This window comes from Poecilia mexicana, unplaced genomic scaffold, assembly GCF_051168715.1.
Source record: "Poecilia mexicana isolate PSO_F unplaced genomic scaffold, ASM5116871v1 scaffold_7, whole genome shotgun sequence".
Lineage (NCBI taxonomy): Eukaryota > Metazoa > Chordata > Actinopteri > Cyprinodontiformes > Poeciliidae > Poecilia > Poecilia mexicana.
The window spans coordinates 27,056,849-27,083,924 of record NW_028263376.1 but is presented as its reverse complement, the minus strand read 5'-3'; the positions used below and the strand labels follow the sequence as shown (position 1 = coordinate 27,083,924).

The window sequence follows — 27,076 nt, the reverse complement described above, 5'->3', positions numbered from 1 at the left end:
AGACGTTCGATGGAGAATACCATTTTAATCTGCTGAAGAAACATTATGCAGGTCCTCTTGCACGTTACAAACAAGTTGTTTTTGTTGGTCATTACTGGCACAGATTTTCCACATTCTTGTAAAAAAAAAAGTCTGCATTTCAGTTTTTTTGGTTTTTTTTGCACAAACATAAACACATTTTTTTTTTTACTGCTGGGTGACGAGGGTTAAGTTGTAAAGATTTATTTTTAATTGGTTTACTTTTAAACTGAGAAAATTATTTCCACGTACAAATTTAAAAGTTCAAACAAAATCGAACCTCCAGTAAGTTTCACTGAAAAACAGAAAAAAAAAGTTAAGCAAAAAGAGAGGGATAACATTTCCTTTGACGTCAAGCGAAGTAAAAACTTATTCATGGCGTTCCTCAACAGGAGCACATGAAACCTCACCACCGCCATCACGCCCCTCACCTCATCAGATCCATCAGCGCAGTCATGATCTCCGTCACACTTCCATCTCCCGGCAATGCAGCGGCCGTTCGTGCAGGCGAACTCGCTCTCTGAACATTGACGAGGCTCTGCAGAAAGGGAGGCTTGCGTCACTAACAAATGCTGACAAAAGTCAGGTGAGCAAGCTTCGAGCACAATGCACAAGAATGCAACACATGTACGGGTAGGCAAGACTTCAGAGGTTTATGTGAGAGACTGCACAGAGATATCTTTTCTTTCTTTTGTGTTGCCGTCTTCTCAATTGTGAAAAAAAAACAACAACATTAACTTTGGAAGTCCGTCAATAAAGGACAACTAAAACTTTGGGAAATGGACAGATTTGCAGATCTGCTTGCAGACTCTCACGGGTCAGGCTGGGGAAGTGGAGGTGACACACAACAGACACGGCGCTGATAATGGGAGGTGGAACGACTTACCTCTGGCTCATACCAACAGGACAGTATGAAATGAAACAAATGTCAGATGAGGTGAGATGCTTCAGAAACGTCAATGCAATGAATTTGCATTCAGGATCATCGATTTGTTAAGACGTGAAAAGGAGAAAGTTGAATTCTTTGCTGACGGATGATGCGCAATGGGTTACTGGCGGTGGACAGAGTGAGCAAATAGGCGTAGAGAGGATGAAGTGCAGAGGCATTAGCTTTTGAGACACCTACGGCATTTCTCTTCGTCCGAGTTGTCCCCGCAGTCGTTGTCGTAGTCGCACTGCCAGCGGCCCGGCACACAGCGGTTGTTCTTGCATCTGAACTGGTAGGGTTCACAAGTCCTCTCAGCTGCACAGTTTACAAGCATAAGTTGCAGCAAGCAAAAAAAAAAAAAAAATGTAGAAACATCTGTGACACTGGCTTCTCTTCAGGGGCAGAAAGTTCCTACCGCACTCTTCTTTCGGCTCGTCGGACGAGTCGCCACAGTCGTCCTCGCCGTCACACTTCCAGCGTGCGGGGATGCAGCGCCCGGAGTCTTTGCATCGGAACTCGTCCACACCGCACGTCATTTGAGCTGCGGGGGAAGACGAGCGTTTGGGCACGACGGTGAGCGGCATTCGCAAAAGGCACGTCGGAGTGATCTCCTCCGGTCAGTGAACTTACTGCAGTTGGCTGGTTCGTCTGACCCGTCGGCGCAGTCGTTGTCCCGGTCACACACCCAGAGGCGAGGTATGCAGCGTTTGGTCATCGCACACTGGAACTGGGTGGGGGCACATGTAACCTCAGCTGTTGGAGGGGGCGAGGGAGGGGAATACAATTAATGTTAGTTTGCAATTTAAATCGAGTAAAGCGGTAAAACAGGGGTCACTTACGGCAGTCCTTCTCATCCTCGCCTTCTCCGCAGTTTTCCTGGCCGTTGCATCGGAAGATCCCAGGGATGCAGCGGTTCGGGTGGGAACATTTGAACTGGCTGGGCAGGCAAACATGAATATCTGGGAACAAAGATTATAAGGTTTTTTCCCCACTTAAAGATACATAATATTGCTGACATAATATAGCTGCTAATAATAAAAAAAACAAAAAAAAAAAACAAAGACCTACCACAGTTGGCCTCGTCTGAGAAGTCCTGGCAGTCGTTATCTCCGTCGCAGATATAAGCAGGGTTGGTGCAGATGCCTGTACCGCACTGGAACTGTCCCGGTCTGCATTTAAACTCCGCTGTCACAGATAAGACACGGTTTATCAGCATTCTGCTCCACATGAGCATATCTGAGAGCTCAACTCAACCACAAGCATCTTTACATTAGTTATGATACACCATCCGTCTTCTTCCTCAGATACTTACGACAGTCTGCAGGCTCGTCTGACCCGTCGCCGCAGTCGTCCTCGGTGTCGCATTTCCACCAGAAAGGAATGCACTTGTCATTCTTGCACACAAACTGGAACGGAGAGAGAAATGATCCAAACTGAGAGCAGGGCTGGAGTCGCAAGGCATCAGTGCAGATGATAGAAACTCAGGTGTTTCAATTATGCAGTCAGGACAAAATGAGTTTGGCATTTTTAAATTCTAATGTATTATATAGCAGAACTTAAATAAAAACAACTAAACTTCAAACCAGAATAGTAATGCTTCCCTGGTCCATTCAACTGTTTTTCATAGATTCCTACAAATTTTCCATTTCAAAGTCTCATACTGTCTTAGGTATTTTTCCTGCTGCTCTCCTCCCTATGGTCTATATGTAATCAGAGTTGTTTTGTGATTGCATATCTCCACTTTTTTTATTTTTATTTTTTTTTTTATAAATTTGTACCTATTGTGGCCTATTTGCTGTGCATACATATCTACTTGACAAACAGTTTTTTAACTGTTGCGTCTGCAGCTCAAAACTGCATTTTCTATGAAAGCGCGAGAACAATAAAACTGTTCTGAGGAGAGTTTTTTTGTTATTGCATCAGTTTCACTTTGTCCTGACTGATTAAATTGAATTTATATGTGTGCTGCAAAAGCTACAGACTGAGAGGAAACTAAACTGTGTGAAAGAAAACAAAACCCGGTCATATTGAACGACCTTTAGTTCAGCATTGCTTTTGGGTTTTTTTTTCTTCCTTCATGTTTTGATGGTAATTTTAACTAAAGCGGCATGCGTATTTCAGTGCTGGTCAGGATATCAGATATTTAAGCTAAATATGATGAATTTTGTCAGACCTGGAAACCGCTTGTAGTATATAAAGTTTTCTATCCCTTCCAACTAGATGCTGAGCACGCAGCCTGCTTACCTGACTGGCCGTACAGTTGGACATGCATGTCCGCTGGTCACTGGCCAGATAGAAGTTAGTGGGACAAGCACATTTGTATCCTCCTCCTGGTGAGAGGAGGCAGAGGTTGCTGCAGCCACCGTTGTCTGTCTGGCACGGATGTTTGAGAACTGTGACGGAGATGAAGAGATAAAAAAATTTTAAACAGCGAAAGCAAAAAAAAAAAAAAAAACCTGGAAGGAAGTTGGGTTGCGGTCTGAGAGAGGAATTCAAATGATTGATTTTTTTTAATTTTTTCAAGTGCGTCTTGAAAAACTGTTGTGAATTATCGTCGAAAGGCGCTGAAGCTTTATCAAGCTCTTACCTGGCGGCTGGCGGTAGGGATGGTAAATGTGAATATCCATGGGCCGGTGCAAGGTGTTGATCAGGGTGGTCTTGTTGGTTCCCATGGTCTTGTGCGCCCTGTTGATGGATTTTGTTTCCCAGTCGGTCCAGTAGATGTACTCCTCAAACAGCGTCATGGCAAAGATGTGAGGGATGTCGTGGTTCAGAACTGTGAGAGCAAACACAGTTTCCCGGTCAGACCCTCACAAATGGCCACAGTAAAGATATGATCATGTTTTCAAGGTCAGTTTAAAGTTGTTGTTTTTTGTTCCCCCACCCACTTTCATCTTGTCACAAGCGTAAACAGTGTGAAAATTAATAATAGTGTCACAACAGTGTCTTCTCACTTGATGAGACCTGGAGGATTTACTTGTGAAAACTGAAAGGCAAACCCAAAATAACTCAAAGGTCTTTCAGATTTTAACTTAACAGGTTTAATATGAAATGATTTGACAAATGACATGAAATTCATGTACTGTAATTCTTGTTTAAATGAAACAAAGCAGATGGCAGCCTTTAAGAAACAAACCATTACACATCAGCTTATTTCCCGTTGTTATTTTTTAATGGATTAAAGTGATAAGTGATAATAAGAACATTCAAATCTCAGTTATAGATCAAATTAATCTGCACTGGCCAGCCTTTTCCTTTCAAAAACCAGTTTCGGGACAATAATACAGAAAAGAAGGTGATATCAAGGAGGTAATGAAACTGTTTTCATAACTTACATTAAATGGAAACAGCTTTTATTAAATCCATAAAGTAGCACATATATGATTTCAAACACTTTTCAAAATGCATTAAGAATAATATTGAACATGTTCTCCTTTCTTTTACCCCTCACAAAAAAGTTGTTTTTGAAATTCGACAGCTGCTTTCCTCAACAGATGGGGGACGAACGGCACACACAGACTTTCCCTTTCTACCAATAATGTACATTAGAAATCCATACAGTAATTTAATAAGCACATACAGAAATCTATAGCAGCGCATACAGTCCTATTCTTCCCACTGAGATGTTGTTACAGGAAAGAGAAACTTCCTGCTCTGTTAATGTAACACTGAGTGATAGAGATAGAGTCTCCATTACATCCCTGTTATGCAACAGCTTCTACACCTCATTAAGTTTTACACTCTAATTGCTCGTCTTTTTTTTTTTTTTCCTTGTGGCGACATACATGCGGCGTCTCATGCATGCTCTCTGTGTTTGAGGGTCGCTGTGTTAAATAAACGCGCAGCAGCAATTCAGACACGCACGTCTGGCAGAGCAAACACAAAAAGCAGGTGGCACTCCTTCAAATCGCCTACTAAATAGTGAAAAAATAAATAAATCCGCAATGATTTTCATTGATATTCTGCTTTAAGAAAATTAATACATTAACAGCAGGTTTAAAGCCTGGGATCAAGTGCAGATATTAGTCGCATTAGCCCAAAGTGCCCTTCGGTCTGTCCTTATCTGAGTCTCGTTCTTCAAACACACAAACGGCTGCAATGGTGGTTAAAAGGCATCTGATTCAGTGAAATCGTAGACGGGAAGACCACCAGGCTGCTGTGAGATTACGCTGAATGATGTAAACAATATATATATTTTTTATATAATATATATATATATATATATATATATATATATATATATATATATATATATATACATATATATATATATATATATATATATACATATATATATATATATATATATATATATACATATATATATATATATATATATATATATATATATATATATATATATATTTAAAAATATATATATATATATTTTTAAATGAAAAATATGTATATTTTTCCAACGAATAAGGCAAGTCCTGAGAAGCCAGCTCAATGGCAAGAACAAGATCCGTGCAATAAACAGCTATGCCTTACCAGTAATCAGATACCCTGCCGGAATAATTAGCTGGCCAATGGAAGAGATGAAGGCCACGGATGTTAAGACTCGGAAGCTACTAACCATGCATGGAGGGTTCCACCCCAAATCCAGCACCCTGAGACTGTACACGAGCCGTAAGGAAGGAGGCAGAGGACTAGTGAGTGTGAGAGCCACTGTCCAGGATGAAACATCTAAGATCAATAAATACATCAAGGACAAAGCCTCAACGGACGATGTGCTCAGCGAATGTCTCAGGCAATGGGGAACAGAGGACGAGGTGCTGGAGGAACCATCATGGGAAGACAAGCCCCTACATGGGATGTACCACCGACAAATAACTGAAGTGGCTGATATCAGGAAATCCTACCAATGGCTGGAGAAAGCTGGACTCAAGGACAGCACGGAGGCCCTCATCCTGGCCGCCCAGGAACAGGCCCTAAACACCAGAGCAATAGAAGCTCAGATCTACCACACCAGACAAGACCCAAGGTGTAGGTTGTGCAAGGAGGCCTCTGAGACAGTCCAGCACATAACAGCAGGGTGCAAGATGCTGGCAGGGAAAGCGTACATGGAACGACATAACCAAGTGGCGGGCATAGTGTACAGGAACATCTGTGCAGAATATGGACTGGAAGCCCCGAGGTCAAAATGGGGGACACCCCCAAAGGTGGTGGAGAATGACCGAGCTAAGATCCTGTGGGACTTCCAGATCCAGACAGACAAGATGGTAATGTCGAACCAACCGGACATTGTGGTGGTGGATAAAGAACAAAGGAAAGCCGTTGTGGTGGATGTAGCAATACCAAGTGACCACAACATCAGGAAAAAGGAGCATGAGAAACTGGAGAAATACCAGGGCCTCAGAGAGGAACTGGAGAAGGCCTGGAAGGTGAAGACCACAGTGGTGCCTGTGGTCATCGGGGCCCTCGGGGCAGTCACCCCCAAACTGGAGCAGTGGCTCAAACAGATCCCAGGAACAACATCAGACATCTCAGTCCAGAAATGTGCAGTTCTAGGCACAGCCAAGATACTGCGCAGAACCCTCAAGCTCCCAGGCCTCTGGTAGAGGACCCGAGCTCAGAAGATGAAAGAGAGACCACCCGCGGAGGGTGAGAGGGGAATTTTTTTTTTTTTTTTATATATATATATATACATATATATATATATATATATACATATATATATATATATATATATTTAAAAATATATATATATTTTTAAATGAAAAATATGTATATTTTTCATTTAACATGCATATACTTTGTTGCATCAATAACGAGTAACTATAGGTCCATATTCATACTGTTATAATTGGCAAAAATTATTAAAAAGGCAGTTTATGAATTATAAAGACGGGGCAACAAAGTTCAGTTGTGGGATCCCTCATGGGTGTATTCTCGAGCCACTTTTACTTAACATCTATGTGACCTCCATGTTTAACTCGACCAGGAGTCACCAACCCTAGTCCTCAAATTCTACAGTCCTGCAGGTTTTAGATGAATCCCTGCACTAACACAGCTGAACAAAATGATTGAGTTACCTCTTCAGAGTGCTATCAAGCGTGCAAAGAGCCATTTATTTGATTCAGGTGTGCTGGAGCACAGTTGCACTTAAAACCTTACTTAGCATAATCTTGAAACCATTGCCATAATAAAGAGTTTCATGTCAAAACAGGACACAGAAAAAAGTGTCTTTACTGGTCTCTGTAAAATAAAACAAACAAAACGAACAGGCATTACCCAAAATGCAGCTGCCAGAGTCCAGACCAACAAATGGGAAAATATGTCGCATTGGATCATAAATCACTGCACTGGCTCCTTAGTTATAAAAGGATAGTCTTTATAGTTCTGCAATTGGTCCATAAAGCACTAAATGGCCTTGGGTTGAAATACATTTCTGAGTTGCTTGTTAATTATGAACCATGTGGAAAGCTTGCTCGATGTTTCGAGAACTAAACCAGGGAAGACAACATTTAGGTTTTCTATTTTCTGGAACATAAACCTGAAAACCAACCAGTTAGGTGGAAAAATGCTAAAGTTTTGATTTGGCAAATCAAAGATGTGAACATTATTTATCAATCAATTTTTTTTTTTTTCAGAAATGTATATATTGTTTTTGTTTTATATTTTCTTTGTCTTCGAAATAAACCAAGTATGGGAACAAACATCTCTGTCATTTCTGGTCCATTACCTGTGTGTCTGCTGGTTCCGTCCAGGCTGGCAAACTCAATATAGTCCTCTCTGGCATCCGCCCAGTAAATCCGATCATTGACAAAGTCCAAGGTCAGTCCGTTGGGCCAGGTGATCTTATCCTCAATGATAATTTTTCTGTCTGTGCCGTCCATCCCAATCCTCCCGATGTGAGGGTTATCCCCCCAGTCGGACCAGTAAAGGTATCTAACCAGCAGAAGGCACAGATTCACTTACATTAAAGATACTCAAAGCAAGGATCGTCATCGTCGCGAGTTAAAATAACGTTGCTCACCCATAGCGGACGTCCACAGCGACAGCCCGCGGCTCCCTTAGGCCGCTGTTGACCAGCACAGTCCGGTAGGCGCCATTAAGCTTCGAGACCTCGATGGTGTCACGACCTTTGTCACACCAGTACAGATTTCCGCCGACCCAGTCCACTGCCAGGCCATCGGGATTACTCAGGGAGGTTCGGTGCAAAACCTACCAGATTGGTCAAGAATTAAGTTTTACTTGCATTGCTAACGAAAGCTGAAAAATAGTCACAAATCGAACTTAGCAGCCACTGAAGTCCTGACCTCCATGTTGGTGCCGTTCATTTGCATCCGTCGGATCATGCTTCCCTGAGTGGTCACGTCTGTCCAGTAGATCATCTGCTCTGCATAGTGAAAGTCCAGTGCTACTGCATTGTTAAGGCCCTGATTAAAAACAATAAATTAGGATTAACAGTTATCTTTACATAACAAGCAAACAACGAGGACACAAACATTTCTCCAAACAGAGAGCCAGACATCCCACCTGCTTTATAAGAGTGTAGTTGGAACCGTCCAGGTTGAGCTTCCTCAGATAGTAGCGATTCGCAAAAATCAGGTAGGGTTCCACTTCTGCACACAAGCACCATCCAAAACAACACCACTCAGGACTGAGCTACACATGTGCAAGTAGTGAGTTATAAATCACACTTCGTGGCTGCCTTTACCCGACGTGGACTTGCAGATGGTGGGGTCGTTGGGGCTGACTTCAAAGCCGTCCACGCAGAGACAGTGGAAGCTGCCGTGCGTGTTCAGGCAGTGCTGAGAGCAGGGGTAGGTGGTCGTGCACTCGTCTATGTCCACACACGTCTTCCCATTGCGCTTCAGCTGGAAGCCGGGGTGGCATCTGCACTGCAGGGACCAACAGCAGAGCACATGCGTCAAAGTGTCGCGGGCGAGGTCATTCGAGCATCCCTCACGTTTACTCTTGTCCCGTGCAAGGAAATGACCGCTTTTATGTTTCCGTGTAATATCGACGTTTATCCAGATACCAAACTCGATCACTAAACAGAACGAAATTACGTAGGTAAATAAAAACGGGTACAAAGTGTTTGTTGGTCGTAGAAGAAGCCCTGCCCTAACACACTGCACACCACAGATGTAGCGGTTCACACAGAGTTCAAGCTGTCCCAAGACGGGGCCTCCCTCCTTTCAGGAATGAGGGCCAAAACAAAATTTCATCTTGCGTAACTGTAAACCTGAAGAGACGGGCTTCAGATCTTTTTATAACCGGGTCCGCTTCAACAAACAGCAAATATTATCTCTGCTCACTCTGTGCTCGCAGTGAAGGTATGAGAAGTTTTTGTAGCTAAGCTTCTGGGAGACCAACATTAAAAAGTGAAAATCTGAAATTTCAACCAATGTACTTTAAAGTTCAAAGTTCTAGTCATACTAAAAGCAGCTAAAAGTGCTGCGCAGACCGGGCAACGATAAGTGTGACGTCTTACTTTAAAGCCGATTTTGAGGTCGTCGCAGAGCTGCGAGCAGCCGCTCAGCTTGCTGTTCAGACACTCGTTGATGAAGCAGTTGCGTTCATCAGAGCCATCGCCACAGTCATCGTTCCGGTCGCACAGCAGAGTTTCGTTCAAACACTTCTTATTGTGGCACACGAAGGAAGATTCGTTACAGATCCTCTCTGAAATCACAGATGCACAGAGTCGATGTGATAACATGATTTTTTTTTTTCTCGGACAAAAAGTTGGTACAAAAACCTATGTTTTTACTAGTTTGCAAATGATGAATTATCCCAAGGAGGCTAGTAAAAGAAACATACATTCTCTATAGACATATGTGTCTGATGCTTAACAGTGTAGAATAGTGAAATATGCAGCTTTACAGACTAACCAGTAATCTGTTCTTTACCAATTACTGATCCAGCTATTTACTTTTTTGAGCTTTGAGAGAAAAATATGAACATTTTTATTAATATATGACATAATAAACGGCACATGAATTTGAGTTGAGCTAGGTCATGTGGGAAGTCAGTCACTTAGCTTAATAATAACATCACTTCTCAGCATTTGGGTGTTTACATTTGGTCAGAAGCCATTTTTCTACTGCTGCTAAGATAACAAAAATGCAATGGATAACCTGACTGGTTGGCTGCTTAGCAGACATTTAATAGCTTCTCAAATGTTATTTTTTCACCAAAAGACAAACTACGGTGTTTGTGTTTCTGGTCAAGCTTAAAAAAAAAAGAATAAAAAAAGAACTCTGGTCACTCAGGAACGTTCTCTGGCGTCCCAGAACAAGGACTTTAAATCATGGTAATGGTTTTATCTTTGAAGCCAGAGTATTAGCTTATGGATGAAAAAATAAACTTATCGAGATCCTACCAGAGTCTACACAGTTAGGGTTTTTGGGAGCTTCGTCAGAGTGATCTGGACAGTCAAACTCGCCGTCACATTCCCACTTCTTCTGGTTGAGGCAACGTCCATTGGCACAGCGAAACTCCTCTGGACCACATGGTGGGTATTCTACACGGAAACCACAAATTACAGACTTTTAACCTCAAAATAAGCAGGTATCCAAACAAAAATATAACCAGTACTGGCTTTATAAAATCCCTATATATATATATATATTTTTTTTTTTTTTTTTTTTTTTTTTTTGATACAAAATAAAACCAACCACATTCTGGGGACTCGTCCGAACCATCAGAGCAATCAATGTCATGGTCACATACAAAGTGCTTTGGAATGCACTGTCTGTTCTGGCACATGAACTCGTTCTTGGTATCGCATGTGTTGTTGGTGTACACTGAAAGCAGAAACAATCGCTTTTATTAAAAGGACGTTTTAGGATTTTTTTTCTTTCCATTTCCTGCAATCACGACAGACTGACTTACTGCATCCAGCTTTCACGCTCTCGTCGGCTCCATCGGGACAGTCATTATCTCCGTCGCACTTCCAGCGCTGGGGCACACACACGTGGGAACCCGGGCACTGGAAGACGTCAGGGCTGCAGGACTTGTGTTCTGTGAAGTCGCGGATTAGTTAGCTGAAGGTAAGACGGCTGAGCGTTTCCAGTGAATGTGCGACGGAAAGCAACGGCAATATTAGTTACCACATATCTGGCCTTCGTCGGAGTCGTCGCCGCAGTCGTCGGAGCCGTCACACACCCAGTTCTTGGAAATGCAGCGGTGGTTCCCACATTCGAACTGAGTGGGCGAACAAAACTTGTCTGCAGGAAAAGAGAAGGTGTGTTCGGTATCTCGAAGGAACAGCAAGACGTGTTGCAAAAGAAAACAGTCGGACTCTTCTGCGAGACTTTTGTGTGTTTAGGAAAAAATGAGCTTGACTTTGCACACAAAGACTGACCGCAGTGCGTTTCATCAGCTCCGTTCTCACAGTCGTTCTCCTTATCGCAGGTCCAGCTCATCGGGATGCAACGCCCGCTGGGGCAAGCAAAGAAGTTAACGGGACATTTCAGCTTCCTCTTATCTGCAAAAGGAAAGAAAAACAAGAAAGTGGATCTTTTGGAGCGCTGAAGGAAGTCGAAAGTGTCAGAAGAAAAATAAAGACGTCCCACCTGGACAGTTTCTCTCATCGGAAAAGTCTCCGCAGTCATTGTTGCCGTCACATACCCACGAGGACAGATAACACAGCGTTGTTTTCTCACAGCTCCGGAAGGTGGCGCCTTTAACTCCGAGGCGGAAGAAACGCGAACAGTCGGTAGGCTCTGAGGAAGCAAAACCTTTTTAAGCTTCATATTTTTAAATTCTGAAAAATCCCACGAGGTTATAGCTTTTAATTTAGCAATGGATTACGCACGGCAGTTCATTTCGTCACTAGCATCCTCACAGTTGACCACCTGGTCGCAGCGGGTGTGGTTGGAGATGCAGCTCCCATCTTTGCACTGGAACTCCCCTGCTTTGCACAGAGTCACTGCAAGGAAAGACAGTGGGAATTTTTTTTAGCAAAGAAACTCCAGGCTCCAGATTAAGTATGTTTACGTCGTCTTTAAAACGTGCCGGTCAGTCACGTTGTGGTTAGCGTGGACTGGCTTTACTTACTGTTGCAGGGCACTTCGTCTGAATTGTCGCCACAGTCGTCTGTGCCATCACACCAGAACTGGTGGCCAAGACAGCGGCCATTAAGACACCTTCTGTAGCCCTTCTTACAAATGCGATTGGCTGTAGAGAAAAAGTTTTTTTTCATTTTCAGCTATGTATAACATTTAAACCAACTTTAATTTGTGTTTTACTTTCTTTTCTAGCCTTAAATGTACATTTTCTTACTATATACCACACATTACCACAAGCTATATATATATATCAAGACTACAAGATTTATTATTTTCCACCTGACCGTTTCCAGTCAGAACTCACCACAATAAGACTGCTTTTCGTCCGACTTGTCCTTGCAGTGGGCCATCCCGTCACACGTGAGGCTGTAGTTGATGCAGTCGCCGTTTCCGCACTCAAAGTCATCAACACTTCCGCATGACATATTCAGCGCTGGTGACAGGGACAGAGGGGGGAAGCATTCATTTTCACAAACACTTAGTCACAGTTCAAGGCCTCCTTCAGGTTTTGCTCCTTCCTTCTTACAAGAGCAGGTGTTGTCCTCGAGGAGCTGCCTATCGCCACGGCAACTGCAGTTCACCCGTCCGTCAGATGTGGGCAGACACAAATCCTGGCAGCCTCCGTTATTTGTTCGACACGGAGAGTACTCACCTGAGGACAACAGGATGGTTTGTTTATTGCAACATGCTTTCCACTGTATAACCTACAGTCAGGAAACGGGTTAATAAATGGTTCCCTGCTCAAAAAAAATCCACATTGTATTTAAGTAAAATATTGTTTGGTATGCTCTTTCCAGCAAAACATGCGGAAGTGACGTACTCATGAAGAAAGGGATCTTTGGTTGCCAGAATGTACTCATGGCCCAGAGATATAGTGTTTAGCTTGTACTCAAGACTTTGGTTCTATATACTTGTGCCTCTTTCTCTGATGAAGCCATTAACATTACTATTCCTGCCATTAGGTATATGCAATGTTTGTTTTTCTTTTTCATAGAATGTATTTGTGGTTTAGTGGTTTTGTGCTTAGTTGCACGTCTTTCCTGAAAGAAGCTGTTGACTGAGCTATTACTGTCATTGCCTGTGTGTGTGTGTGTGTGCTCTGTTTGTATTCATCATACCAAGCTTTCCTGCTGAGTGTGTCCTTTTTATGGGCATCTATAGAGCTATTGATGCAAGTAAGTATGAGTAATCTCTGTTTTTCTTTTCCACACTCCAGGCTTAGCGCTCAGGGTAGCTGAGTAAATAATTAATGAATGTGGTGACAGCTGCCCAGAACAATTTTAAACTTCAGATGTAAAGCAGCACCAAACTATTTCCCGTTATGATTAAAGGCCTTCAATCATTGAGCATACAACATTTTTCTTTTGATCAAACAATAAAAATGTAAAAGCATTTTAGCACTTGCTCGAGGCATTTCAGTATGAACTAGTTAACCCACTGTTAGAAGATCTCACTTCTAACTCTTTAGGAAAGACGTTAAAGAAAAAATACTTAAAACACATATTCATAAGTCATGCTAACTAAATGGACGCAGTGAATGAAACCCACAGCTGTTGGTATCGTTCGCCACAGCAATGATGCCCATTGGCTGCTGAGGGATGTCGGCTCGCAGCACTTTCATGTCTCCTCCCGTGAACTTGTCCGCCCTCAAGACAGCTCGCCTCACCCAGTCCGTCCAGAATATGTAGTCTCCGTACACGGCCAGACCGAATGGATGAACAGGCTCGTTCTTCAACAAGACCTACAGCAGACGGTTTTAAAAACATCAATGTGTTTTGGTGCCAAAGCGGCATCGTGTTTCTCCACAAGTAACATCGAGTTAAAGAGCCGCCTTACATAGCGGTTGCTTCCATCATATTCGCAGCGTTCGATCTTGTCCAGAGTGGCGTCGGAGAAGTAGAGTTTCTCGGCGCGGTGATCGATGGCCAGGCCGTTAGGAGTTTTAATGTCACTGCCAATGATCACCAGCACATTGGCTCCGTTCAGAGAGGCCCTCATGATGCTGGGAGACTGCTCGTTCCAGTTTGTCCAGAACATGAGACTGCGGTGGGAAAGAGCAGAAGACAAGAATTGTGGCAGGCTGCCAGAAAGCCCTATTACAGAATCTATTCTCGCTCACCGAGAAAAAAAAATAAACATTCTCGACAAGAAAACGGGTGACTAAGGCAAAGATCTGACACAGCTGACTCACTCCTGACACTCATCCAGCACAAAGGCTCTGGGGTGGTCTTCTCCAGACATCGTAACGACGGTGTTGCGGTTGTAAGCCACGGAGCGGCTCTGGTCCACTGTGTGGCGAGTGATGGTGGAGGTGGTGTAACTCGTCCAGTAGAGCGTGTCCCAGCCTCGGTGGTACGCCAGACCCTCGACCGACCCGATGTCTGCGAAGCAAAGAAGGAAAAAAGTAGATATGGTGAAATAAAAATCTGTCTTGAAAATCACACTAACAAAATAATTTTAGATGACTTTTGATAAGTATTTGAAAAATGTTGGCATCAAGAAATTGTGTGGGAAATGCCTACTTGGACCACAAGCTAACACCAGTAGAGACTTCTGAGGTTTTGTCTGTTGCGTGGACCAATACGGCTGATAAACTGGGTGTATAACGTCAACACAAACAGCCTGTTTTTAAGAATTTATGACCACCATTTAAATCTCTAGTAAAAATTATAGCACAAACATGACACCAAGTATCAGAGATACTATTAATCTTCAGACCAATTTAAAGGCCACACATTCTTTCTCATTCAGTGGAATCCTCACCCGAAGCTTAAAAGCCCATTTATCAACATTTCCCTTTCTGTGAAGAAACCTCAAGTTAATACTTTAACAAAAAACAAACTTACTTCAAACAGTAAATAGTAACGCATCTTATAAGTTATAAAAGTGAAAATTATGGAACAAGACGCTGTAGCATTAGCGGATCCAAACTGTCGCTTTTTTTTCTTTCTTTTTTTTTGCTACGTTAGCAACCGCATTTATGACCACTTACAGCACACAATAAAAAGGTGAAGTCATTGTTTGCTCTTGGCTAAAAGTAAATAATTGCAACATTATCGACATTTCAGATGAAAAGCTATGATTAACATAAATGTGGGTCATTTTCCAAGGTTAAAAAAACTCTTAATTTAAAGGTCAAATTAAAGGACAAAACAAACAAATCTCATTTGAAGGTTTTTCAAACCCAACGAGACTCTCCAAACAGGACCGAACAAGAAAGAATGAATAAAAAGTTAATTCGATAATGGAAAGATGAGTCCCACTGTTATATAATCACACGCTCTGCTCGGCCCTCCCGTTATCTACATCAGCTCAGCTCCTGGTTACAAAGCAAACAGCACACAGAGCCTGTTGAGAAGAACACTGGCACCCAGGACAGATCTTTTCATGCCGTCCTGGGAGGACGACGACCTGAGCATCACTTAATTACTAGAAAAGCTACTATCTCTTTTTGCTCCGTTTGAATTAATCATGCAATAATCCATTGAGGACTCTACATTCGATAAAGGCAACGACAACATGCCTCCTGCCCCGGTGAGCACTTTGCATCAAGTACCATTGACTGTTTTTTTTGTTTTTTTTATAAGAGTAATGTCTATTTACAGTGACAAAGAGGAAGTATTGCTGTTCCTTGGAGCTCCAGCACTGATATCTCATTTCGGACCTAACCATCTTCTTCTGGGATAACAAAGCTGCAAAACAGAAGTCCTTATACATGTACATTTTTTCCTAAGGAACATGGGGACATCTTACTTCCTTTAAGAAGAAAGGACTTCACTGGATGTCATCAGGACATTGTTTTCTGAAGTTGAAAAGTTGACTATATATGTGGAGCTGAAGAAGATTTAGCTGTTGAATAACTGCAAGAAATATCTTTAAACCTTCCCTCTTTGTGAACACAGTATAGATGTTAATGGAGGAGCGACCCGTGTGATTCTAACAGCTTAACTAATTGCTATCATTATCAAAGTGCCGGCTGTCTCAGTGGACTGCAATTATGTTTGTTTAAGTAGACATGAATTGGATCAAACAGATTAGTTGCCCGCATGCTGCATCCCATTCGGATACTTAACACTGACAGTATATTGGATTACGGGGCTTTTTTACTGGGACTGGATGGAGACTCCTGGGCTCCAGACGAACAACAGCGGCCTTAACCAAATCAGCAAAGGAGACGGAGCTTTGATTAAAACTTTGGTGCCCTTCCTGGACGGACTGATCCTGCTGGCTGGACTTATCGGTCAAACTCTGGTGATGATTATTCTTACAGGCAGAAGGAAGAAAGAAAGTCAGCCTCCTCACGGTACGGACACCCTGCTGCTGGCTCTCTGTGCTGCTGACCTGTTGCTGCTGTTCTGCCAGCCCTTCCATACCTACGCCATCATCCTGGGCTTCTGGCCGTTCGGCAGCTTCCTCTGCAGAGCAATCAGCTTCCTGGGAGTGGCCTGTTCGACCGCCTCCGTGTTCACCCTGGCGGCTCTGGCAGCCACACGCTACCTGGCAGTGGTGCACCCCACCTGGACCTACCGCGCCAGAATGAACAGGCGAGTCAAAGTGACAGTTGCCCTGCTCTGGATCCCAGCCTCCGCCCTGGCAGCGCCACAGTTTGCCTTCCGCACAATTACGTTTTCCAACACGGTGTACTGCTTCGCCTTCCTGTCCGACTTCAGCCAGCTGGTCTACAGCATCGCTCTGTTCATCTTTGGCTTTGCGCTGCCTTTAAGCATAATTGTAGTGATGTACGGCAAGATTTACTGCTTTCTTCGGCACGCGCGGCAGACAGGCAATGCCCCGCAGCTCGAGCGCTACCAACGGCAGGTCACTCACACCTCGGCTCTCCTGGTGCTGATCTTCACCCTGCTGTGGCTGCCCTCCTACATCCTCATGTTCTCCATCATCAGAGGAACTCTGGCCAGCTCACCCGGCTTCAACACCTTTGCCCTCCTGGCCAGACTCTTGTCTTCCTCAGTAGCTGTGGTCAACCCTCTGCTGTACGGCTTTATGTCTCAGAAGTTTAGACGAGACTTGGTGGAGCTGGGAAGAGAAAGCTGGACGAGGTGCAGAAGCTGCCTGATATGTTGTCCGCGTTTGAGGAGCAGGCACACGGTGCGGCCGTTTGAGCACCAAACTTCCTCAGACACACCTCAAAACTGACTTTTTTTTAAAACATAAAATAAAAACATTATTGCTCAATGCAACTTAACTCTGGAAGAAATCTACAATCCATTTAAACATCTCAATAGTAGAGATGTTTAAAAAGCCTTAAGATAAATTACTTGATATAAACATTCTCAAGTATTTAATTTGAGAACATTTATATAGTTTGGAGGAACAAATCTTATGCCAACAAATCTTGGCAACTGTGTGTTTAACAAAAATCACAGATGCCATTCTTATTTGCAACCCCTTTCTTAGTTTTTTTTAGATCCTCATGATTTTTTTTTTACTTATGTTTTCCTGTTTTTAAGCTGTTCAGGATGTTTGTAAAATTTTAATTAGTAAGGTCTAGCTCTGTCTTGCATCATGATATATAAATATGACATGACACTGAAGCCCATTTCTCTTCAAAGACAAGAAAAAGCAACAATTCAGTAAAGCAGATGTGTTTTGATGGTCATAATTTAGGAAAGGGTTATTAGAAAATAGCTACTTTTCTGACCTTGTCCATAGCTGCAGTTAATAAATTTAAATCAATTGGAGCTAGGGCCCAGGTTTAAGATAGTCAAGATAATCTTGGGTTTATCCTCCTGCAAGAAACAGAAGTAGGGCTGTAAGGTAAAATTATCTATAAATAATATTGACCAGGAATAACGCTTGTGATAAATTTACATTTGCATCTAATCTGAATCAGGTAGGGGAATCCACTGCAGTCAGACTCCATCTAACAAACTCAACATTATATCGGCTTACAAAGTGTGAACCCGTGACACTTGGAATCGAAGAGGAGACGAGCGCTGCATTTCTAACAAGTCAAAACTTACTGTCCACCACTATCTTGCGATCGGAGCCGTCGTCGTTGATCTGCTGGATGTTGCCGAAGTGAATGTCGCTGAAGAAGATGCGGTTGGCTCCCTTCCCTCCGCCGCCGTGGTAGTCGAAGCTGAGGGCGATGACGTTCTTCATGTGCTCCGGGTCCTCGAACGGCTTTATCGGCGCGTTGAGGTTTGTCTCGTCCGACAGGTGTATGCTTTTCAGGATGGTGCGCTCCGAGTACAGCAGGTACCCGTCGTAGTCGCGGCAGCTACGCCTGTCCTCGGCCAGCATGCCGTGGGCGCAGGCGCAGGTCCGCTCCCCGTTGCCACGGTAAAGACACAGCTGTTCACAGCCGCCGTTTTTGTCTTTGCAGACGTTTGTGCCTGCAGAAACGGGGGGGTGGTGCATCCAGGTATTAAACGGAAAGTTATTGTTAAGGATTCTTTTTAAACATGTGACGTTCCACCGTTTTTACCTTGCTGCCTTGCTCTGTTGAAAACCTTGATGTCCTTCAGTTGTACACCGATGCCTGTCCTCAGCTGCACGGCGTCTGTAGCATTGTCTTTGCTACCTCTCTTGATGGACCCATTGGCATGAGTCCTGAACAAAAAAATAAATAAATAAATCTGAGATAGCACCAAGATTCGGTCTGTTTCTTTAAAGTATGAAGCAGAAAACAGCTCACCTGTCACTCCAATAGATGTATCCCTCAAACACAGACACAGCAAACATGTCCATGTTGTTGCTGGCCAGGACCAGCTCTCTGTTCTCTCCTGTCTCCAGGTTTATCCGCTCGATCTTGTCCGTTCGAGCATCGCACCAATAAAGGAGACCCTCCTGCGCCACAAAAGAAGAAGAAAATATAATCAAGCATCCAGGTGTTCCCCGGAGAAATTTAAGATTTGTTTTGATTCTAAGCAGTGCTGCTTGAAGATCAAAAATGATCATTTTAAATACATAAAAATAAATAAATAAACGAACCTCAGTGTTACCTTAATCACATATAACATGAATGAACTAATGACTGAATAGCGTGTTGTAAAATACAATTATCAAACATAAATTGCACAGATTCTTTTGCATATTAATCAAGTGTGCAAGTTAATTTATGTTATTAAAAAACATACTTTTTTTTTTAAATAAGTTTGTCACAGAAACTCCTGCGTTTTTTTTGTTTTTTTTTGCTGAATGACCCAGAGATCATAAATGTTTTAAACATCAATACAGCAGCGTCGCCATCTTTATTGAATATATTTTATGTGATCAAAAAAAAAAAAAAAAAAAAAGTGCTTTTAGGATGAAGGTAAACGCAAAGATTTCACACCTCGTAGTCGATGGAAATCCCGTTTGGCCAGCTGATGCTCACGTTGACAATGACCAGCCTCTGGGAGCCGTCCAAGCGCGAGCGCTCAATACGAGGGTACTGACCCCACTCTGTCCAGAACAAATACCTGCACACACACACACACACACACACGCAGGAGGCCGTTTGGGTGTCATTTAGAAATAAAGACGTGCCTGGTTCCTTTTCCTTAAGGTAACGCTGAGACATGAGAGTAAAGTGTGGATAAAGAGGCTGACCCTTTCACTGGGTGGACAGTTATAGCTCTGGGTTTGTCCAGCCCCTGGGAGATGACCACATAGCGGAACGAGCCGTTCAGTCTGGCTACTTCGATCACATCAAAGCCCTGGTCGGTCCAGTAAATGTTTCCTGTAGCCGCAAATTTATGCAAATCAGTTTATATCTGCGTTTAAAATGCTTGAATGTATAAATACATAAATAAAATAAGATAAATAAAATAGGATCTAAACAGTTTAGAAGCCAAACCTGCTATCCAGTCCACGGTGATCCCCTCCACTCTGCCGATGCCATTGGTCACCACATCCTCTCTCCACGTCTGATCCCTCTTTGCTCTGCTGATGGTGCTCAGTCCCATGTCCACCCAGTAGATGGTGTCATTCTCTGCACAGGAGATAATTACAGCTTTTCAAATATCACCCCGAAACCAGCCTACTATTTGCCTACATCTTTAAGTGCTTCTCACCAGCGTGGAAGTCGATGCCCACAGCCAGAGAAGTGCCAGACACGGGCACCAAGGCGTCAGATTTGTCTGCCGGGTCGAGGGGAATACCCCTAATTCCCTCATGAACCGAATAAAGCAGGAAAGATCCCATACCTGCAAAGGGAGCACGGTGTATGTTGTGGGAAGGCTTTGAAAGAACCAAAGCTGTGTTTGCGGATGAGTTTCCTACCCTCACAGGACTGCTGCCCGGTTTTGAGGCTGTATCCAGCCGTGCACATGCAGGACCTCGTCGTCGGGGAAGTGGGCAGACACAGCTGCGAGCAGTCGCCATTATTGTTGCTGCACAGGTTGATTCCCGCTAAAGGAAGATCAGATAAAGTGAGGAGGAGTTACTCTTTTCATTTATTTAACCGCTTCGTATTCCAACCTTGGTCAAATATTTTTTACCTTTCTGCACATCCTCGTCGTAGATCCTCATGTGCATCATAGGCGAAGTGTTGTTACGCAAAACCTTCCAGTTCCCGCCGTCCGTCTTGTCGCACGTTCCTATCTGGTCTGCTCCCTGGTCTGCCCACCACAGCTTGTCTCCTACAGACATCGAAATTCATACATATTGCTCTAGATTATTCAATTATCAAAGTAGAGGATTACCAACTGTAAGAAAAAACCCTGAATAAATAACACACTGCTTGTAATTGGTTTTTCATCTTACCCATGATAGCCAGAGCAGTCGCCTTGTTAAGTTTGCCTTTGACACCTTCCAGTATCTCCAGTTTAGATCCGTCCAGTTTGCACCGGTTAATAGTGCTGTTACCTGAGCTGATCCAGTACAGCTGCTTCGTCTCATAGTCAATGGAAAGTCCTTGGCAAAAAGAAATATTGTATCACAATCCATGTATATCTGTCACAATAAACAGATTGTCATGGTGCCAAAAGAAATCTTCAGTGCGGACGCCGTTACTGAAGGAATAACACTCAGTGGGGTATTTAAAATGAAGAGGAAACACATACAAGTAGCCATGATTGTAGAAAGAAAATATTTAAAAGAAAATGACATTTTCATATTGAGACACTTTCCTTTTAATCTCATAGCAGAGTACGACCAAAAATCCATTTTGCTCAAAAACAAACTTAAAGGCAATAAACTATCCACCTAAGTAATTTAGGAAAGCATATGTCTCTGTTTTAAGAAAGACATTTCCAGTGGTTAGATCGCCAATAATTTACAGATTTTCTCCTTTTTATTCAAATTGTTTATCCCCCCCCAAAAAAAAAAAAAAATCATGTTTTTTTTTTTTATATAAAGATTGTTTTTCCATTTTTGTAGTCTTTTGAAGTGCTTTCTTTTTGTGATGAAACATTCATACTCGCCTGATCGAGGGAACGCTCAGAGTGAGTCTGCTGTTTTAGTAACGCAATCCACATTCAAACGAGAGTTTAATATGAAATTATAAACCCTGTTTTATTAAGACAGTTCTGTCACACATGTAGGGTGACATCACGTCTGCTCCAAAAAATCAACAACAGTGTCTGGTTACAGCAGGAAGGGCAGGAAAATATATATTTTCAATGTTCTAATATCTATTTTTTTCATGATTCTTATAGAAAAATCGGAATCAGCTAAAATGGTTATCAGAATATAGCTAATCTGAGCATGAGCAATGGAGACGTAAACACATATTTTTTGTTTTATTTTACAGCAGCTGTACATTTGAGAGCGAGTTAAACATCTGCTCACCAACAGGGCCTTTCTGGTTGGTAAAAAGCAGGGTGTGGTTGCTTCCATCCATGTTTGCCATGCTAATGTTGTCGCCATCAGTCCAGTACAGCTTCCTGAGAGAGGGCATGAAAATGACTGCATGTGAAAATATATAACTGACAACCAATTACAAGTCACAAAGTAAGAGACAGAAAAAAAAAAATCTAATGTTTGCAATGAAGTCAGAGAAGACCTCATTAAAATTTGATTAAATAAGGAAGAACCTTTATAAAATGACTAAGAGCATCAGACTGTGTGTAATTAGAGACAGCGCTCACCCGAGTAGCGGATGAACCACCAGACAGTGAGGTTTATCCAACCCCTGGATGACGGCGTTCTTAAAAGACCCGTCCAGTCTCGCCACATTGATCTGCTTCTTATTGGCGTCATAGCTGGTCCAGAAGAGGTTCCTGGACACCCAGTCTACTGCCAGGCCGTGGGCATTGGGAAGGTCTTGAGAATTTTGACGACAACAAAAACAACAACAACAACAACAACAACAACAAAAAAAGTAAATTAGACTTTTAGGATATACGGCACGCTACTGATTTAACATTGTTGCAACATTTATCCCTGGGATTTCTCCTACCAGCAGACACAACCGTTTCCACTCCCGTCCCGTTGATGAAGGCTCTTTTGATGGTCTGAGTTCGCACGTCTGACCAGTAGATGCGGTGCTCCACGGCATCATAATCCACCACGGTCACATTGTCTATGTCCGGCACGGTAAAGGAGATGATGTAGTTGTAGTAAGGGTTATCGATGTCCACACCTCGGATCTCGATCTGTCGCGCATAAAGCAGGAACTTGCGGGACTCTGGAAACAAACGCATGGATAGATGTCAATTTCTACAACAACAACAAATGTTACCATTCCCTTAAAACAAAAGATAATATAGTAACAGACATCAATCTGTGTTTGTTCCTCAGCCACACACGTCAATTATAAATAATAAAAATTAATTATTTACAAATAAATAAGAAATAGGTAAGTATTTCTTTTAGCGTATTTGTAATTAGGAGTGGAAAATTAGTTAGCAAGGCAATATATTTGTGATTTTTCTTTATTGAACGTGTTTAATTTCAAATAGGTGCATTGATGTAGTTGCTTCAACAGCTAGAAAACCACAAACCATGAGAAAAAAAACTTGAGTTTTAAACTAATGTACTCCCTGGTTGTTTACGAACAACACTGATTATCTTACTTAATACTTCCTCTTCTGTTTCTTTACCACTACTATGATCACACACCTACTGCAGGACTGTCGTGACATTAGGAACCGTTTTCAATCTTTTCCATTCCTGAGCAACGAACAAGTAAACGAGTGTGCAGCTCATAAAGCAGAACAATCCATCGCCTTCCCAGGTCACAGCCTGCACTGGGAAAGTGGCTGTGGAAACCAGTGTGGTGTTTAATGCATGACAAAAACCACACGGCGGTTTCTACAGGCCGCAGTTTCTATCCTTGCCTTTGCAGGTGCGCTTGTCGGCCTGCAGCTTCATGAGGTGGGGGCAGGCGCAGGAGAAGGTCTGGTTAAAGTTGATGAGGCAGAGGTGGGAGCACGGGCCTTTCCCGTCACTTGTGGCACATGGGTTTGGAGCTGAAGGGGAGGAAAAAAAAAAGAAAAGAAACACACATCTTAATGTTTCACGAAACCGAACAAAAATGTCAATACAGGGGGAAAAAACAGAAGTAAATCCATCTTTATGCACTGCAGTTTCAAAAAAAAAAAAAAAAATCCCCATGTCATAGGATATTTAAATCAATCATTGCAGATTTTCCTGGTGTTGAAATATTTTTTTTTTACCTAAACGCCCTCAAGGAGGTTGAAGGGAAACACTAATGATTCCCACGAGGAGTGGTTACAGCTCCATTAACATCTGTTTTCCTTTGTCCTCTTTTCCTTTGGACAATGTCACACACACACACACGCGCACACACACGAGGGGTCTCTAAGCTGTTTGCAACCGAATATCAAAGCGACAATTTGATGTGACAGGACTTGGTCAAACAGCTGTGACAAGCCTCTCGCCGTCTCACCAAGCCTGCCTGGCTTTCAGAGCAACGTGTGACATTTCTGCTGCAGGAGCCAGGTTTTGTTTTCAACCACGTATTTGGGGAAATGATGAACAATAAGGTGTCTTTTTACCCAACCAGGCAGCAGCAGGTATCCAAAGTGAGCCTGTGTGGGAAAACAACATGACTCACGGCACAAAAAGGTCAGCTGTCTTTTGGGGAACAGGAGCCATGAATAACACGTTGAGCAACGGACTGTGAGTTCATCACTTTCTCCTTTAAATTAAAGCTCGACCGACGTGTTCAGCAGGGTAACGTTGGGATGTAGCTTCCTTTTCTTTCTAGCCTTAAATCTAAACCACACAATGGAAGTGTTGTTATAACAACCACAAATTTGAATGTCTTGTTTTAGATGGGTCATCTATCAGTCGTTCTCTCCATAAATCCCCATCAATGTGATCAACCTAAACGCCCCTTTAATCCATGGTCAAACATGGTATTGGCAGCATCAAGTTGTGGGAATTATTTAATAGCATTAAGGTGGAGCTACCGAACGTTTTGGCAGCTAGAAAAGACTTCAGAGCTGGATAACAAGAATAAGCTACAACAGAAAAGTTAAGATGAAAGCATTGTAATTTGTTAGAACGGTCCAGTCAAAGCCCAGACAAAAAATTCCAATTGAAAATCTGTGTCACGAGCAGCAAAACCTGCCTCTGTAAGTGAAAATTTACCCCACGATGTCTTGAGTTAGGGCACCTGAATACAAATGCACACCACACTTCTCAGATTTTTATAAAATGCGCTCAATCCATTTTACAATTCATCGATGTCCATTACACGAGTTACCCAAAAATACTTTCAAGTTTGTAGATGAAACGTGGCAAAATCCAGTAAAGCTTAAGGCGCATGGATATTTTTACGAGGCACTGTTGATGTGGAAACGTACCCAGTGGCTGTCTGGACGGGTGATAGACCTGCAGGTCAAAGGGCTGCGTGTTGGTGCGCTGGACAACAGTGACGTTGTGTCCGGTCCATTTGTTGGCTTTAGCGAGCGTGTTTGTCCGCCAGTCAGTCCAGTAGACTTCTCCTCCGTACATGGTGACAGCGAAGGGGTGGGACAGATACTCGTGGCCTCGCAACACCTCAATCAGTCCGGAACCGTCGTACATCGCCGAGTAAATGGCATCCGACCTGAAGGAATATTAAGAAAAGACATTTGACTGAACGATTTTGGTTCATGTGCTTTAAACCCTTACGTGCGCCACCGAAAGCTCGGGAGCGAATGCTACCTGGCATCAATCCAGACGATGCGACGCTCCATGTAGTCCACAGTGAGTCCGTTGGGCCAGCCACCGCTGCCCGTCTCCCTGTGGATGGTGCGTCTGCCTTCGCCGCTCATGGACGCTGCCTCTATCCTGGGCAGGCTGGCGTCCCAGTCCGTCCAAAACAAAATTCTGCCAACAGAAAATTTGCAACGTGACGGTTTCTCCAGATGTGCACACGGTTATGTAAGGATTGATAGAGGATACAGTATCCAGAATGAATTTCTCTTCCTATAAGTAAGCCTTTAGAAACCAGACATTTCCAGTCATCTGTGAATGTTTTAAACTCTGCTCCGATGAGTCTGAGTTTTGGTTTTTAAAGAATACTTATCTGGAGTTTCTGACGATAGAGTGGATAAACAGGGGGAAATACTACATGCTAAAAATGTTTCTAGTTGCAAAAATGATGGATAGTCTATGTAAAAATTAAAAGTACAAGTCCTTGCATCAGAACATCAAGAAATAAGTAACTTGATGGATTGAAGTAATACATATATTGTTATCATTTCAAGTGTAGTGTTGAAAGTGTTTTATTATTATTATTATTATTATTATTACATAAAAGCACACAGGTTAGGGTATGCATGTTTGTTTCTGCATTTTGTGGTTGCCCACGTCTAGTTTTCGAGAGCTACCCGCAACGTTTGGATGACGTTATCCAAAAACACACCTGGATTCTCTCTGAATGCAGAACTCTGGGAACGAGTCATTCACTCGACTCAGGTGTGTGATTCATCTCACCAAACTCATCATCTAGGACAGCAGGACTTGAGCAGCCTGATGTAAATACACACCCGTCCCGCGGGTCCAGAGCGATGGCCCGGGGATGCTCCACCTCTCCGGCCAGCAGGGTGGTTCTCATAGTCCCGTCCAGTTTGGCCACCTCAATCTGGTCCAGATTGCTTTCCACCCAGTAAATGTTTCCCGCTATCCAGTCGACGGCTAAGCCCTCTGGAGTCGCCAGGCCATACTGGATGACCACCTCGAAACTAGTCAGGGCTGATCAGACACAGAAAAGCACAGACAAATGAAGGATGTGAAATGAGGACGGTGGTTACTTTCCTCTATAAATGCATTTAGTCGAAACAAACAAACAACAATTGCAGTGTAAGGAATGCTTACTTTCGTGGAACAAGGGGGAAGTTCTGTCTGATGTGGAAGTTTCTCTAACCGCTTTCAAAATTATTCTCAAGTGTCAGCAACTACTTACTTAATGATTTTGCAGAAACAACACGGCATTGTGCAAACTAAACAAAACAACCAAAATGTCTTGTGATCAACAGGGAAACCCTCACTGCCATCAGAAGACCTTCCAATAGTGATTAGTGCATCACCGCTTTACAGTGACTTGGAGAAGTATCCATACCTCTTGATCTTTTTTTGTAATTTCATGTGAATGCATGACCATCCACCTAAATGTACTACTAGAGCAACAAAACAATGGTTTAAAAAATAAATTACAATATCATTTATTCTCGTATACCTACACATGCATTCCCAATAAAGGACTTTTACGTTCGATTCTGTAATGTGGCAAAATTTGAAGAAGTATAGGAAATACTTGCATAAGGAACTTGATGTCGCTTTAATGAATGCTGCGCATCATCTCTCAGTTCTTAGCACTTTTTCTGACGTGTTTGTAGACGGCAAAACAAGCAGCGCCGGCTGATCCGGTCTTCATGTTTCCTGCTCATGAAGCTTGTATTCATGGGCAACTTAAAGAGCTAGACGGAGGAACAGCAGAGTTTTGTTCCTCCTACACAACGCCAGTGTGCTTGCAACAGTCACGCACAGCGAGCGCTGAGACAAATGGGAAGAGACAAAGCCTCCGTGTCTCCCGAAGCGCAGAACTGGGATCACAAACTTGACTGGCAGGGAGACCTGGGGCTGTGGGGCAAGAAAGGCTGGCCGTGACCTGGAGGATTTATTCAGGGTCACAGACCGCCGCTGCTTAACAGGCTCCTTAGGCACATTTGTTTTAGGAGATTATTGACCGTCTTCTGAGGGTTTCTAA

The 27,076-nt window shown here is 42.9% G+C and overlaps 2 protein-coding genes across 2 annotated transcripts in view; one reads left to right on the top strand and one right to left on the bottom strand.

Annotated features, from left to right (window-relative positions):
- lrp1ab (low density lipoprotein receptor-related protein 1Ab) overlaps nt 1-27,076 on the bottom strand; it is a 96,040-nt gene that overhangs the window by 10,002 nt on the left and 58,962 nt on the right. The window contains exons 25-69 of the mRNA XM_088007363.1: nt 25,857-26,061; nt 25,030-25,194; nt 24,687-24,931; nt 23,193-23,324; nt 22,313-22,540; nt 22,002-22,176; nt 21,703-21,797; nt 20,677-20,826; nt 20,412-20,552; nt 20,194-20,322; nt 19,986-20,117; nt 19,769-19,903; nt 19,522-19,651; nt 19,265-19,391; nt 18,626-18,777; nt 18,416-18,540; nt 17,949-18,323; nt 14,159-14,348; nt 13,804-14,008; nt 13,516-13,708; nt 12,494-12,619; nt 12,272-12,400; nt 11,957-12,076; nt 11,715-11,828; nt 11,473-11,622; nt 11,262-11,384; nt 11,008-11,124; nt 10,790-10,918; nt 10,573-10,701; nt 10,278-10,418; nt 9,390-9,577; nt 8,610-8,793; nt 8,429-8,514; nt 8,209-8,328; nt 7,926-8,113; nt 7,632-7,837; nt 3,534-3,722; nt 3,191-3,339; nt 2,259-2,352; nt 2,015-2,131; nt 1,786-1,905; nt 1,577-1,699; nt 1,362-1,487; nt 1,145-1,261; nt 450-556 (exon numbers count right to left, since the gene is read on the bottom strand). Coding sequence (XP_087863489.1) covers nt 450-556; nt 1,145-1,261; nt 1,362-1,487; nt 1,577-1,699; nt 1,786-1,905; nt 2,015-2,131; nt 2,259-2,352; nt 3,191-3,339; nt 3,534-3,722; nt 7,632-7,837; nt 7,926-8,113; nt 8,209-8,328; nt 8,429-8,514; nt 8,610-8,793; nt 9,390-9,577; nt 10,278-10,418; nt 10,573-10,701; nt 10,790-10,918; nt 11,008-11,124; nt 11,262-11,384; nt 11,473-11,622; nt 11,715-11,828; nt 11,957-12,076; nt 12,272-12,400; nt 12,494-12,619; nt 13,516-13,708; nt 13,804-14,008; nt 14,159-14,348; nt 17,949-18,323; nt 18,416-18,540; nt 18,626-18,777; nt 19,265-19,391; nt 19,522-19,651; nt 19,769-19,903; nt 19,986-20,117; nt 20,194-20,322; nt 20,412-20,552; nt 20,677-20,826; nt 21,703-21,797; nt 22,002-22,176; nt 22,313-22,540; nt 23,193-23,324; nt 24,687-24,931; nt 25,030-25,194; nt 25,857-26,061 — 6,821 coding nt within the window. The remainder of the gene's footprint in view (nt 1-449; nt 557-1,144; nt 1,262-1,361; nt 1,488-1,576; nt 1,700-1,785; nt 1,906-2,014; nt 2,132-2,258; nt 2,353-3,190; nt 3,340-3,533; nt 3,723-7,631; nt 7,838-7,925; nt 8,114-8,208; nt 8,329-8,428; nt 8,515-8,609; nt 8,794-9,389; nt 9,578-10,277; nt 10,419-10,572; nt 10,702-10,789; nt 10,919-11,007; nt 11,125-11,261; nt 11,385-11,472; nt 11,623-11,714; nt 11,829-11,956; nt 12,077-12,271; nt 12,401-12,493; nt 12,620-13,515; nt 13,709-13,803; nt 14,009-14,158; nt 14,349-17,948; nt 18,324-18,415; nt 18,541-18,625; nt 18,778-19,264; nt 19,392-19,521; nt 19,652-19,768; nt 19,904-19,985; nt 20,118-20,193; nt 20,323-20,411; nt 20,553-20,676; nt 20,827-21,702; nt 21,798-22,001; nt 22,177-22,312; nt 22,541-23,192; nt 23,325-24,686; nt 24,932-25,029; nt 25,195-25,856; nt 26,062-27,076) is intronic.
- Nucleotides 16,084-17,121, top strand: LOC106932956 (galanin receptor type 1). The gene has a single exon (XM_015011930.2). It carries the CDS (start codon nt 16,084-16,086, stop codon nt 17,119-17,121), a length of 1,038 nt encoding a protein of 345 aa, XP_014867416.2.

Excerpts from the sequence above, each read along its gene's own strand:
- LOC106932956 (XM_015011930.2), top strand. The coding sequence starts at position 16,084 with ATGGAGACTCCTGGGCTCCAGACGAACAACAGCGGCCTTAACCAAATC.